This window comes from Diceros bicornis, chromosome 2 (genome assembly GCF_020826845.1).
Source record: "Diceros bicornis minor isolate mBicDic1 chromosome 2, mDicBic1.mat.cur, whole genome shotgun sequence".
Taxonomy (NCBI): Eukaryota; Metazoa; Chordata; class Mammalia; order Perissodactyla; family Rhinocerotidae; genus Diceros; species Diceros bicornis.
In genome coordinates, this window is record NC_080741.1 from 61,150,416 (window position 1) to 61,163,923 (window position 13,508).

At 39.1% G+C, this 13,508-nt stretch overlaps 1 protein-coding gene across 5 annotated transcripts in view; it reads left to right on the forward strand.

Annotated features, from left to right (window-relative positions):
- The window catches only part of PTPRG (protein tyrosine phosphatase receptor type G), a 680,315-nt gene that overhangs the window by 159,807 nt on the left and 507,000 nt on the right, over nucleotides 1-13,508 (forward strand). For 4 of the 5 annotated variants that reach the window (XM_058562200.1, XM_058562209.1, XM_058562192.1 and 1 more), the window contains one exon: nucleotides 7,522-7,626. The exons of the other annotated variant lie outside the window; for it this stretch is intronic. In XM_058562200.1, the coding sequence (XP_058418183.1) occupies nucleotides 7,522-7,626 (105 nt within the window). The remainder of the gene's footprint in view (nucleotides 1-7,521; nucleotides 7,627-13,508) is intronic. 5 annotated transcript variants of the gene reach the window in all.

Consider the following 13,508-nt stretch of genomic DNA (forward strand, 5'->3'; position numbering starts at 1 on the left):
CCCTTGAATTGCCTATGAGTTTTAGTAATCTAGTTTACTTAAAAAAAGGTCAGGGCTCTACATTAGGTCTCTTTATCACTTTAGATGATGAAAAAATATATTTTTTGGTAGTTGGAACAATAAGTACATTTGAATGTGATAAAATAGGTAATCTACTGTAATATAGTCTATTGTATTTGAGGTTAGCTCCGCATCACAAACAACCTGAGGGACCATTTGTGATGCAGTAGTTACAAAGGAATGCACTTCTTGATTCTCCTTTTTGGGACATTCACTAAGTACATTTTACTACAGTTAATTGAAATACAGGCACAAAGGAGATGCGAGGCTGATCGGAATATTTAATTACTTTAACTATAATTTGATACTTTTGCCCATTGTAGACACAAAAAAGATAAAGATTTATTCATTTTAGACTATTGTGTGGGATTTAATGTTCTTAAATGCTCTTTAAAATTTAGAGAAAATGATACTTGATAGGGATTTTGCCATCCTTGAGGGATCTTGAATTTGTTTGTTGTATGAGCAGTTATTATAGATATAAACAGTCTGTTTAACTGCTTGTCTGCCGTTCTGGAAACATGCATTCTGGATTTAAAAATGTGAGTGCCTATTACTTACTGTAGTGCGCTTTTTTTTTTTTTAAAGATTTTATTTATTTATTTTTTCCCCCCAAAGCCCCAGTAGATAGTTGCGTGTCATAGCTGCCAATCCTTCTAGTTGCTGTATGTGGGACGTGGCCTCAGCATGGCCGGAGAAGCGGTGCGTCGGTGCACGCCCGGGATCCGAACCCGGGCCGCCAGCAGCGGAGCGCGCGCACCTAACCGCTAAGTGTAGTGGGCTTATTTTTGGCAGTAACTCTGGCAGAGAACTAGGACTGTCTGTATGAGAGCCATCCATCCATCATCCTAAGTAATTTTTCATTCTGGTACTAGGGAATCAGAATTTCTTTGCTCTGATGTTTCAATTTTGCATGGAAGCTGGCCAATTCTCCTAGGCTTCTAAGTCCTTTTGAATGGCCTAGAATTGGACATACAGTTAAATGGAAATACTATCAAGTATCACTACACTATTTTGCTTTGGTACAAGATGTGCCACCATGTTGTAGATGGAAATTTGGGCTGTTCTCGTCATAAACTTACTCTGGTTTCACCTCTACATAACCTCTGCCATATAACCACTTTCCCTTATAGGAGATCATGACATAGCTGGGATCAAGTGGACATGGTTGGTTCAATATGGTAAGATGAAAGAGCAACGTGGAGAAATGCTGTGGTTATTTTGAAATGTTTAGTGACCACATATCTTCCTTTCCTGGTGGGCACTTCAGGCTTCCATTCATTTTCAGATATACAAATGCATATGTAAATGAACCATCTTTGTCAAAAACCATAAGACATTAGTTGTACTTTGTAATTTCCATTTATGCATTGGCAATTTTGGAAGACACATGTTCTCCATCAATATGTAACTAGGTTTATTTTTATCCCATGTAGATTCAGTGACCTTCTCTCTGACAGTTAAAACCTAAGAAAAGACATCTATGTCAAGAACATTGTTTAATGTAGTGTATAGAGGAGCTGGTCTCTTTGTATGAAAAATGTTCAGCCTTCAAATTAACACAGAAGAGTTAACACAACTTGAAAGTCTTTTTCTTCCCCCCAAGTTGAAATTTCTATGAAACGCTGAGACGAAAGTTTGCACAGAATCCTCCTGAATATACAGTTAAGGCAGATGGGATACACATCTGCTTTTATATTCCCAGAATAAAAACACTCATTGTTATAAACTATGTGCAGTGGCTCTGGGAAATTAAATAATGGACACAGGAAACAATTTTGTTGATATCTTCAATGGTAGGTAACTCGTAGGATATTTTTATAGGAAAGGATTGGGACTTTGGGTCTGGAAACATTTTTATCTTTTCTGCTTCAGGCTGGAAATGAGGTAGGCTTGGTAGAAGTTCTGAGAGGTGATAGAGTTTATGAAAAGTCCCTGATGAGAATACCTGTCACTCATTTAGCTCTCTGCATAGCAACCAACTTGACTTAAGATTCCTCCTGCTGGGCCAGCCCCGTGGCTTAGCGGTTAAGTGCGCGCGCTCCGCTACTGGTGGCCCGGGTTCGGATCCTGGGCGTGCACCGACGCACCGCTTCTCCGGCCATGCTGAGGCTGTCCCACATACAGCAACTAGAAGGATGGGCAGCTATGACATACAACTATCTACTGGGGTTTTGGGGGAAAATAAATAAATAAATAAAATTATTAAAAAAAAAAAATTCCTCCTGCTGAGTGAGACATAAGCATCATTGGCTAGTTAATGCTTTTGGATTTTAAATCTGTATTTTCATCCTGTCAAAATTGAGAGACTCAAATTCTTCTGGATGTTGGGAGGTCTGGGTTTTTCCTTTCTAAACTCATTTCATTATTATATTCTCTAGACACTTGAAGGCTGCCCAAGTTTGTTATTCCTCATGCCCAGTTTGTTAGCCCAGCGTGTCTGTGTGTGTGTGTGTGTGTGTGTGTGTGTGTGTGTGTGTGTGTTTGGGTATGTGTTGGTTAAACTTGGACTAGAGATGACCTCTTTGAGGAGAATTCTGCAGCAGTGTGCACTATTGGGCATCCTTTTTGTCTTCCACACTTGTTATGTCACTGCCATTCCAACTCCTTGAAGCATTATAATATCACTAAAAGCCCTCCTGATCTTTCTTCTGACAGATGACTTCAGCTCCATAAACCATAGTGAGCTTGGTGCTGTAGAACTTGGGAGAATATGTGTTTGCATAACACCAACTCCTCCCTCTTGTCGGTCACATGATAACCATAGGCAGATCTATACTTATTGTCTATCCTGAAGAGTGAAACTACGTATTTTCATAAGCATGCTTCATTTTTAATTGTGTAATTAAGTTGCTGACATAAGCAAGTATGCAATTTCACATTAAGGTAAGGATCCATAAAGGCATGCATTTGCATAATTTAATTTTCTGCACAGAAGATACTGAAAATCAATAGCATAATTCATGGCCTTACCATATCATTGCCACGCCACCGTTGGTTGGCTGTTTGAGTTTAGAAGAGTACAAAGAGTATTAAAATTGATTGAATTTGGTTGCTGAGTCTGTAACCACAGATTTTTCCTTTGTGCAAATCACTGCTCCTTGCCAATAAAATATTAAGTTGCTTAATATACTCGATATATATTTTTTGACTGCTGTTAAAATAATAACTTTAAAAGAACACACCTTGTCATATGATTAAAATGCATTTGAAGAGGGGACTTAAACTTTTGTTTTCTTTTCAATTATGCAAGAGCCAGTAGTACATGATTATGTTCCTATTTAGGGAAAAAAGAAATCACACATTCCTGACATAGACGGAATAAAAAGAAAAATTAAATATAGTCATCTTTAATGAATAGTTTATGTGTTAAAAACAAATCTGGTGCCAAGATGATAAAGTCCTTTGCTACCCTATTCATTGCTGAGTTGCCTCCCTAAAGAACTGCTTAGGAGGTACTCAGGATCATTCGTTCCAGCTTCGTGTATTAGATGTTCGCTGTTTCTGATAGGTGGGCAGTGACTGGAAAAAGACAGGAGGGGAGAAGGTAATGTTTTTGCTTGTGGCTTATAGAAACACACACATATATGCGCATACACACAGATACTCTTTCCCCCTAACACAGACACCGTCAGTCTTGCTGTTGTTCATCTATATTCATTCATTCATTCACTCACTCACTAATTATTGAACAGATAACATATGCCAAACTCCATCTTGGGTGATAGCTTGAGAGCTCCTTATCTCCAGGGAGCTTAGAGCCCTTCATAGGCCATGCAACATGTCCTTCAGAAACTGGTTTTCCTGCCCATTATTACCTTGTTGTGTACAACCCATGTTGTACTCAATACTTCGAGGAGTGTGATGAAGACAGGGTTAACCCACCTTCCTTGGGATCACTCTGCCCCCTCTGTTACCGCTTACCAGTTGGTCTGTGCAGCAAAACTAAACCTCTTACTTTCATCCCAAGTGAACTCCCTTTAGACAGGCAGTTCTGCTGCTCAGGTCAGATCCCTTACACTACAGAGTGCTGGATATTCATGGCTGGGAAGGTAACTGCTCTTTGGGTATGGATTCCATTACTTTGCAGCTTCAGGGGAGGACTTTCTGATGTTTCCCTCCCTTGTTTCTTGAATAGGGTATATCTTTGTAGATTTGCCATTTCACTAATAGTTTAGTGGGCTTGGAGAGCTGGCTGGTATGGAACTCCAAAACCTGTGGCCTCTATCCAGTCTAGAGACTGGATGGAATTATGGGTTACTTCTTAGTGCTTGGAGGTTTTCACGATAACCTGATGAAGTTCTGGACTCTGTTGCTCTGCTTTCCCAGCAGGATTGATAACACAGTTTCCAGCATGGAAGCCACTCCAGTGAGAGACGCTGCTGGCAGCCCTTGTCCTCCTTCACCCCATCCTGTTGTTCTCAAAGGTTCTGGGAAATGAAAAGCACCTCCGTTTCAGAAAAAAAAGGGGACTGGTAGTGGTGATGGTGATTCTAGATAACATCTTCTGTAAAGGGTGTAAGTTAATATCCTTGAGGATCACCCTATTCCTTCTCTACTTTTATACCTAGTTCATTTGTTCGTAAGCTTTCTGGCTAGAACTCTGGTTCAGTTCAGATTGTGTGTCTAAATTCTGAGGTTGACACCACCCTGGTGTGATGTCTGCAGCAGGCTGTTCATTTCTGCCTGGTCAGCTCTTTCCTAGTGTTCAGACTTAACCTGTCGAGTTGCAGGCTGTGAGGGTAAGAGTTGAGAATGTTAGAGGTGAAGGGGACCTCCGATCTAGCTCAGCAAAGAGGTTTGTGGTTCTTATCTCTGGCTTTAAAATAGAATCACCTGGAGAATTTTTTTTAAAAGTACTGATATCTTGGTCTCACTCCAGACCAATTAAATCTGAATCTCTGGAGGTAGGGTCTAAGGCATAGGTTTTTTGTTTTGTTTTTTGAAGTAGTCAGGGCTGAGGGTCAGCGTTCTAGTCCAATGCATGGAGAAATTGATGATCAGGTGTTGAAGTGACTCGTTTGAAGGTCACCTTTAGTGTCACTTGGGGATCTTTTGCACACGAGAGACAGAAAAGTGAGCTTTGGCAGGTAATTGGTTCATGTAAATATAAAGCCTCCCATGGGGTTGGTTTCAAATTGGCTTTGTCCTGGGCTTAAATTTTGTCAAGAGAATTGATCCATAGATTTTTGCTTCCTCTAGCTTGGTTCTATTTTTGAGCTCCTCTGCTGATCTCTCTGCAGGGGCTTGACACTCCACCACGCTCTTGAGGCTTCCAGCTCGTCATAACACCTTCAGGAGGAGAGAAGAATCTCTCTGATTGGCTGATGTCCCCATTCCCAAACCTATTACTGGGGTCACGGGCATGGTTTACAGTGATTGACGCTTAAGCCAAACAAGGCCCTGGACCTGGCAGGGATGGGATGACAGGGGGTGGCTGGTCAATCCATGTGACTAGGGGGAGTGGGGTATGATGATTACAAAAACAGAGTCTCTGCAACAAATTTCCACCATGCTATCAGGAATTTAAAAAGCACTGTATGCCCAGTGCTGAGTTAGGTGCTCTCTTCACAGTAACTTGTGTTGTCTTCATAACAGTCCTATGAGGTTGGTATTTTTAGCTGCATTTTACAGACAAGGAAACTGAGACTCAACCACGTACCCTAATGGAAACCACATATATTGTTTCCAAGGTCAAGATACTCTTTTACTCATTGTCCTAGTACTAAGAGGAAAGATTATTTGTATAATAATTATTTAGAGTGAGCTAGCTCCAGGAAGTATAGTAAACAGATACATAAAAACGTTTTCCATATGCATAGAGAATAAATAAGGCAAACAATTATTTATTTAGTGTGCTTGAGTAGAGGACAAAAATAGATTAGGAGATGGGAAATTTTATTTTTGGTTCCTGGAAGCTTAGAATAGTCAACTTCCTGGGGCTCTGAATGGCTCATCTACAAAATTATATGATGGATTGGAGGGTAGGTACCTAAACCTTCATCATACTCTAAAAATGAGTAGTAACTTAGATTTTGACTTTCTCCTTCAAGACCAATAAGCAGACATAGATGACACCAGATTTACTTTTTAGATGTGTGTTTAGACTTGATGAGATTCCCATTTCCCTCTAAAGGGCTCATCTCTATGGAATATCTTTGTTTTTTGTTCAAGCATTACTTCTCTCAGAGCCAGTCTTTGCAATTGATGTGTAAACATAAAGTACTTTATGTGTTTCCTGATTTTCTTTCATGACTGTCACACTGTCAACAAAGCTAATGCCATCATGGTGAGATTATTACTTTGGCTAATTTGGACTAGAAAATGTGTTGTGTTTTCCTGGTGCCATCTTAATCAGATTAAGTTGAATATACAGTTCCTCTAACTATTTTCTTCGCTTTTTAAAAGCACATTTGATTTTGTTTGGGTGTATTTAAATATTAACATGGACAGCTGTGATGTATTGTGTGAAGTATAATTCCATTTCATTTTGGATTCTGGGCACCTGTGATATTTGTCGTCTTACATGTCAGTGCATTCAGGTGTGCTCTCACAACAAGAGAAATTTGCATCCATGAAGTGGCTGGGAGGGGAGGGCTCTGAACACTATAGCAGGCAGATGGAAGCTGTCCATATAGGGTAGAAGATTGGATTCATTTTGGGTTATCAAAAAGTATATCATTAAGCAGTGTTTCTTTTTTGAACATTGTTGGCCTTGGAGAGTTTCAAGTTTCATATCCTCAGGTACAACAGGTGAATATTTGGGGCCCAAAGGATGTAGAGGACTGCAGCTCACCACGGAGTGTCTTTCAGGCCTCAGACTGTACTGTGTGTGGATGGCAGAGGCCTGGCTTTGATGCTGTCATGCTTATGTTTGGTTTCCTGATCCACAATGTGCTTCCCTTTGTGGCCTGGGACCAGTTACTTAGTGTCTCTAAGGCTTAATTCCTCCATCTGTAAAGGAGATAACCCCTTGCTCCGTGAAGATCAAATAAGGCTAGAGGCCCTTTCCACCGAGGACATAGGCTTATACGTGTAGTTGGAACCAAAACCACAGGTTCTAGGTCTACTGGTTATGTGACCTTGGGCAAGTTAAAGTGACTTAATTTCTCAAAGCTTCAGTTTGCTTGTCTATTGAATGGTGCCATTATTGTGACCACTGTATCTACTGCCTGGTGTTGGTTTGCAGATTAAATAAGATAATGTATGTAAAGTGCTTAGTGCACCACGCTTCCTGGCACAAAGTAAAGGCTCATTGTAAACTATTTTTAATAGTAATAGTAATCATGGTTATCTCTCTAGGTTCTCCTGTAGTTGTTTTTCTGTAAAATCAGGAAGTTCTTTTCAGTTATTCCCAAGGTTTGTGCTTCTAGGAAGTCACCCAGCTGTGTGCATTTGACCCCCTTCCTGTGTCCAGTGGGGTGATGGCTTTGTCTCACTGCGGCTCTCCCTCTCTTCCAGCGTTGACAGAAGGTTACGTCGGGGCCCTGCATGAGAACAGACACGGCAGCTCAGCTCAGATTCGCAGGCGCAAGGCTTCAGGCGACCCATACTGGGCCTATTCCGGTAAGTGGACTTGTTCCAACCAGGTTCACACAGGCCCGTTAACATCCCATTCAACTCACTCGAAAGCACACTTTTAATCACTTTTACGCCTGACTTCTGTTTGTTCAAACCTTTGGAGTTCACTAAAAGTTGAAATATTCAAGCCTATTTTTCCTCAAGGTTATAAGTACCTTAATTTATCTCTCCCACCTGTTTTGTCAACCTGTTTTTTCCCCTCAATTTGCATTTATTTCTGAACTATACTTGTTAATGAGTTATTGTACCAAACTTGTAATTTTGCAAAAGACATAGCCTTTGCTTTTCTGTCTTTTCAGTGGCTCTGATTTCAGAGAGCAGAAAATATAAGGTTAGTCTTGAGCTGCTAAATGTCTGCTAAATATTACGAAGCATCACAGATCATTTTGATCTGTGATGCTTGAATCTAAGAAATGCAACTTTATTTTCAAATCAGATCTTGTTAGTTGAATATAATTGAGCTCTCTACTCTATGGTATTCTGCAGTTCTTTTCATTTTTATTTTTACTTTTACTTTTATTTGAAGAGAGAGAACATTGTTATAACTATGTTGCATATTGCATTGGAAATAATTTTTGTACATTTTAAGGGGAAAAAAACGAAGACCTACAAGAACATACAGACCTTTCTGGATTATGCTTCTAACAATTACCAAAAATATTATAGGTGGATTGTTATTTCTGAGAGACTTTGATGCTCAAAAATATATGGAAAATGTATTGTAGGTAATTAAAGAGGAAACTTGAGGAAGACAGACCACTTCGGAAATTATTTTGGCACTGAATAATTCAAATTCTTTGTATGAAAGGGCTTAGAGGCACAGAGTATTAGTCTTAATAATAAATCTATGTATTATGCAATGTTTTTGCATATAGAACTGAAAGGTATTATTTTCATAATGATACTCTGGTTTTAAATCCTGAATTTCGACCTGCAAATCCTGTTAAATTTATGTCAGTGTAAAATTTATAGGCCTGATCTTTAATTACACATTATCTATCGGCTTTTTGCATCCTTTTGTCTATTGATAAATCTGCTGCCCTTACAGGGAGAACAGCCTATCTGTTTTATTTTTAGAGGAACAGATAGTGATTCTGAAGTCTTCCATCACACCCAGTTCCTTGTGATTAGAATTATCTAATTAGAGCCTTTTTGTCACCATTTCTGATAAATGAAGGAAATTGGGAGATGAAGGCCAAAATTACATATATATAGCTTCTTTCCAAGAAACCCAAAGAAAATTTATCATTTTGTACTCTGTGGCTTCGATATCAGTTAGGAAGAGGATAAAGTGGCCTGCTATTTACAGTTCATCAATTTAGAATAATAATGCTGTTAGTCAGAAAATTGGAAGTTATGTCCCATCAGCGTCTCCAATTGCAAATGGTAATGAAAGAATAAAAAGCCTGAAACTTTTCTCATTATTTGGTTGAGAATGGACATAAGTGGTGCGCTCATTGGGATGGAGCAATTAATTGTTGACATCCTTAACTCTGGTGGACTTAATGAGTCTCTATTTTGTATTTCTGGAATGCATTGTGTCTGGATTTAGGAACTGCTTCCATGGATGGAAGGACAGATAGTTCAACTGCAGGGATTTGTTGTGCTTTTCTGTCAAGATCCAGATAGTAAATATCTTAGGCTTTGCAGGGCATATGGTCTCTGTTACAGCTGCTCAACTTTGCCATTGTAGTAGAAAAGCAGCCATAGATAATACTGGACAAACGGGCTGTATTCCGATAAAAATGATAAAAATTTATGGATGAACACTGAAATTTGAATTTTATATAATTTTCATGTGTCAGGAAATATTATAATTCTTTTTGATTTTTTTTTTTCCTCAACCATTTAAAAATATAGAAACTATTCTTACTTTGCAGGCCGTACTAAAATAGGTGGCCCGTTGGATAGGGTCCACAGGCCATATAGTTTGTCAACTGCTGTTCTAGTTAATTGTTTTCTGGAATCAGGATAGGACAGTCATAGGAGGAATGAACTGGTTTGGAAGAACCAGTGAAGTCACTTGCTAGATGTAATGGAGGAAATAAAAATAAAAGGAGAAGAAAAGAAATAGAGAGGTATATAATCTTCATGCTTTAAACTATTGTTCCTGAAAATTCCTCGCTATCAGTGGTTGCTTCACACCACAATGGTGGAATATCGGTTCTCATGTCAAGAAGACTTGGGGTCCATCAGAGACACTCCTTAGCCTTTGGCAAATAGACAAAGAAGGAGCAGGAAGGAGTAAGAGGCATTGCCTGTTACTTTTGGCACTTCAGGCCAGGCCCTTAAAACCACAGTAAAGCAGATGTCAGACTACTAGCTACAGATATTTACCTCAGGGTATAAATGTTGCTTGAAAAGTGGGATTGCCAAAAGAAAGGCTTGTCGTTTGTTGAGGGAAATGTTTGTAAATTTAGCAAGTGAAGCAGGCCACTTCTGAAAGATTGGTTTAATGGTCCAGATTTTAATCTCATGCCTCTAATTCACAGATTTGTCTTACTTCCTTCTAAGATAATGCCATTGGTGCTTTGTTGATATGGTGTGTGAGTGAATGAATTTTGAAGTCATATAGATAGATTATGGTTCAAATGTAAATTTTATCTCTTAATATCTTTATGATGTTGGGAGGGCATTTAATTGCTTGGAGCCTTAGTTTCCCCATCTTTGAAATAAGAATAATTAATAGCACTTCCCTCATAGAGTTGTTATGGAGATGAAATGAGATGATGTGCGTGAATAATTTAAGAAATTGATAGAATAAAGTATCTGATATTACTTCTTATAATTGTTTTGACACTTGTTTTTGACACATTACTTTTGTGGCTGTTGATATTGTTGTTATTGGAATTCTCAGTGGGTAGCGATGATTGACAGTGGGTGATCACTAGGTAATACTGAGAGCTAAGCAAGCTAAATTCTGTCAGCTATATTTCACAAGAATTGACCATTTGGGATTTGGGAATGAGGGTTAAGCAAACTATCCTCAAGTTCAGGGGTTGGCAAACTACCAACCACTGCCTGTTTTTGTGAATAAAGTTTTATTGGAACACCACCATGCCCATTCCTTTGGGTGGTGTTGATGACTGCTTTCATGCTATAACTGCCGAGTTGAGTAGTTGCCACATAGACCTTTGACCAAAAAGCCTAGAGTGTTATTATCTGGCCCTTTACAGAAAAGGTTTGCCAACTCCTGCTCACACTGATACAGCCTGAGTTTTAGAGCAGATGTTAGCCTGACTCATAAACAGAACTGTTTAGAGATTTGGAACATGTCTTTTTTGGCCTTGCATTTCCTTTGAGCTGGAATATCCTCAGCAAGTATTCTAGTTAGCATTCATAGTGATTCTGGTGGTCCTGCTTTTGGAGAGGACTTGGGAGGAACAAAGATGAGGGATGTGCTGCAGGAGATAGAGCAGGGAGATGAGCGGGTGTTGGCAGTTCTGGGGCCCCTGGAACTGTGTCCTGCTCATTAGATTGCCTTCATGTGGGTGGGGTTTGGTGCATGATGCTGATCCTGTTATCCCCGTGGCATCCCACCCCAGCCACTTGAGGAGAGTTGCATAAGTATTTGAGCTGTGGATAGCTTGTTTTTAGGATATTGTCATGATAATTATTCATTAATATTGGTGTCATGTTTCACTTTAGGACTAGCCAAGTTATTTCAATTTCACTGCATGACCTTGGATAATACAAACATGCTATTTATATTTGAAATGCTAAAAAAACTTTACTTCTGTAGGCTTATCGAGTAATGCCATTGTGAACACTTGTAGCTTTAGCATAGGGGACTGTTTATTGAGGAGCCTGGAAATATGTGTTTTAGTCTCACTGTGATCATCTGAAGATTGGTTATCTCTCTGGTTCTTAATTTTGTCCACTGTAAAAAGGGGGGTCATAATATCTGAGTTCAATATGAAAATATAATAATAAGAGATATGAAGCAAAAGATAAAGGTAAGATAATTTTATTCTTAACTGTTAATAATGGCACTGTAATTTCAGGATTGCTTTATATCTTTGGATTTATTTTCTTTATACCAAAATAGGGAAAAAGGGGGGCTGGCCCTGTGGCCTAGTGGTTCGGTGTGCTCCACTTCGGCCGCCCAGGTTCAGTTCCTAGGCACGGACCTACACCACTCATCAGCGGCCATGCTGTGGCAGCAACCCACAGACAAAATAGAGGAAGATTGGCACAGATGTTAACTCAGGGGAAATCTTCCTCAGCAAAAAAAAAAAAAAAAAAAAAAGATAGAGGAAAGACCTCTTTGTGTATTTTATGCAGAATTACATTGAGAAAAAAAGCACTAGTTTAAATAGGATTATGTCATTGGAAATATTAAAACAATTTCTTTTCTGTTAGTTTTAGTCGACTAAATTACAGATATTTTTCTGTGTTACTTGAGGTGATGACAGCTCATGAATTTTGGAGTTTGCCCAGAACTGTAATTATTATACAAAAAGTAACACATGCTAGGTAGGTCATCCTTGCCGGAAAGGGAAATGAGAAACAAATCTGGAGCAAGTTCAAGAGTAATTTTGGGGCATTTTTATAAAGCTATCTGTTTTCTCTCCTTCCTCTCAAAGACTTGGAGAAAAACAGGCTGTGGTTTCTCCTTCTACCTCTTTTTTACTTATTCTGTTTGTTTTTCTGCTTTTTTAATAATCTATATCTCATGTTCCTTCTGTGTAGAAAGATTCTATGAATCAATGCAAGGGAGAACATTGCTCACCATTAGAGGAATGCAAAACTGAGAAATGCAGTGACCAAAATTCCTTGCAAGAAGTGTCTGGTGTTGCCCTGGGTGAAGGTCAAGCAGGATTATTCTAAGAGGCGTTACTGCCACTGCCAGGAAATTGTAGGAGGAGAGAGATATCCAAGGTCCTTTCTAATTGTCCTGGGGTTTGATGACTTGCTCAGCTGTAAAATGGAGACAAAAGGACATAGCTTGGAGGTTGGCTTTGAGGATTAGAGGTAATATATGTAATCACTTGGTATAATTCTTGGCCTCTACTCTGGAGTGGATAGGTATTACCCATTTGGCTCTTAATTACATGCCACCCCACTACACTATTCATCTAAACTTCTTGTTTTATAACACGTGTTTGTAGGTGTATGTCTCATTTCCCCAGCTAAATGTAGAATCCTTCAGGACAAGGATTACAGCTCATAATTCCTTGTTTTTCCTGCTGTGTGCCAGAGTATCTCATTTTGTGCATATTTGGTGCATATTTTTCAAGTAGGTGAATGGATAGATGGGTAAATGAACTCATCCCAGAGTCTGTGCTTGGGAACTCACTGAGAGGATCCTGCCCTGAAATTCAGATAAATTAGTGGGTGATTTACAAAAGGTTTCACTGTTGGATCCTTTTAAGTAACAAGCTCCCCTGGTGAACTTAAGATGTAATTAAATTCCTAAAATAACATTTCCATGCCTATTTTAAATAATGTTTATACAGGGTAAGGCAAAATATACATGCCTGCAGAAGTCTACTTTTGTCATTAGGAGAATGGAAGGCACTGTAGAACCTCAAAGTTAAATGTTAATATTAATGTGTTATTTGCCCCTTTCCTACTGCCTCCTGTGAAGTCTCTTAAGGGAGTTATTTCCCCAGAGACATTCCCTTGGCATAGAGACCATCTGATCTGATGGAACCACACTGTTGGGGAGGAATCAGCCTTAAGAACCGTTTTCCCAAGTCCCAGCTCAAAGATAAGTCCCCCTTGATGCTTAGCCTGACCCCTCTCTTCCTTAACTCATCAGTCTCTTTATTTTTTTCACAATTAATTTCTATGTTCTCTATAATTTTCTATTAAGCTACTTAGAGTTTTTAAGCAGAAGTTATTTATTTATTCATTCAGCACAC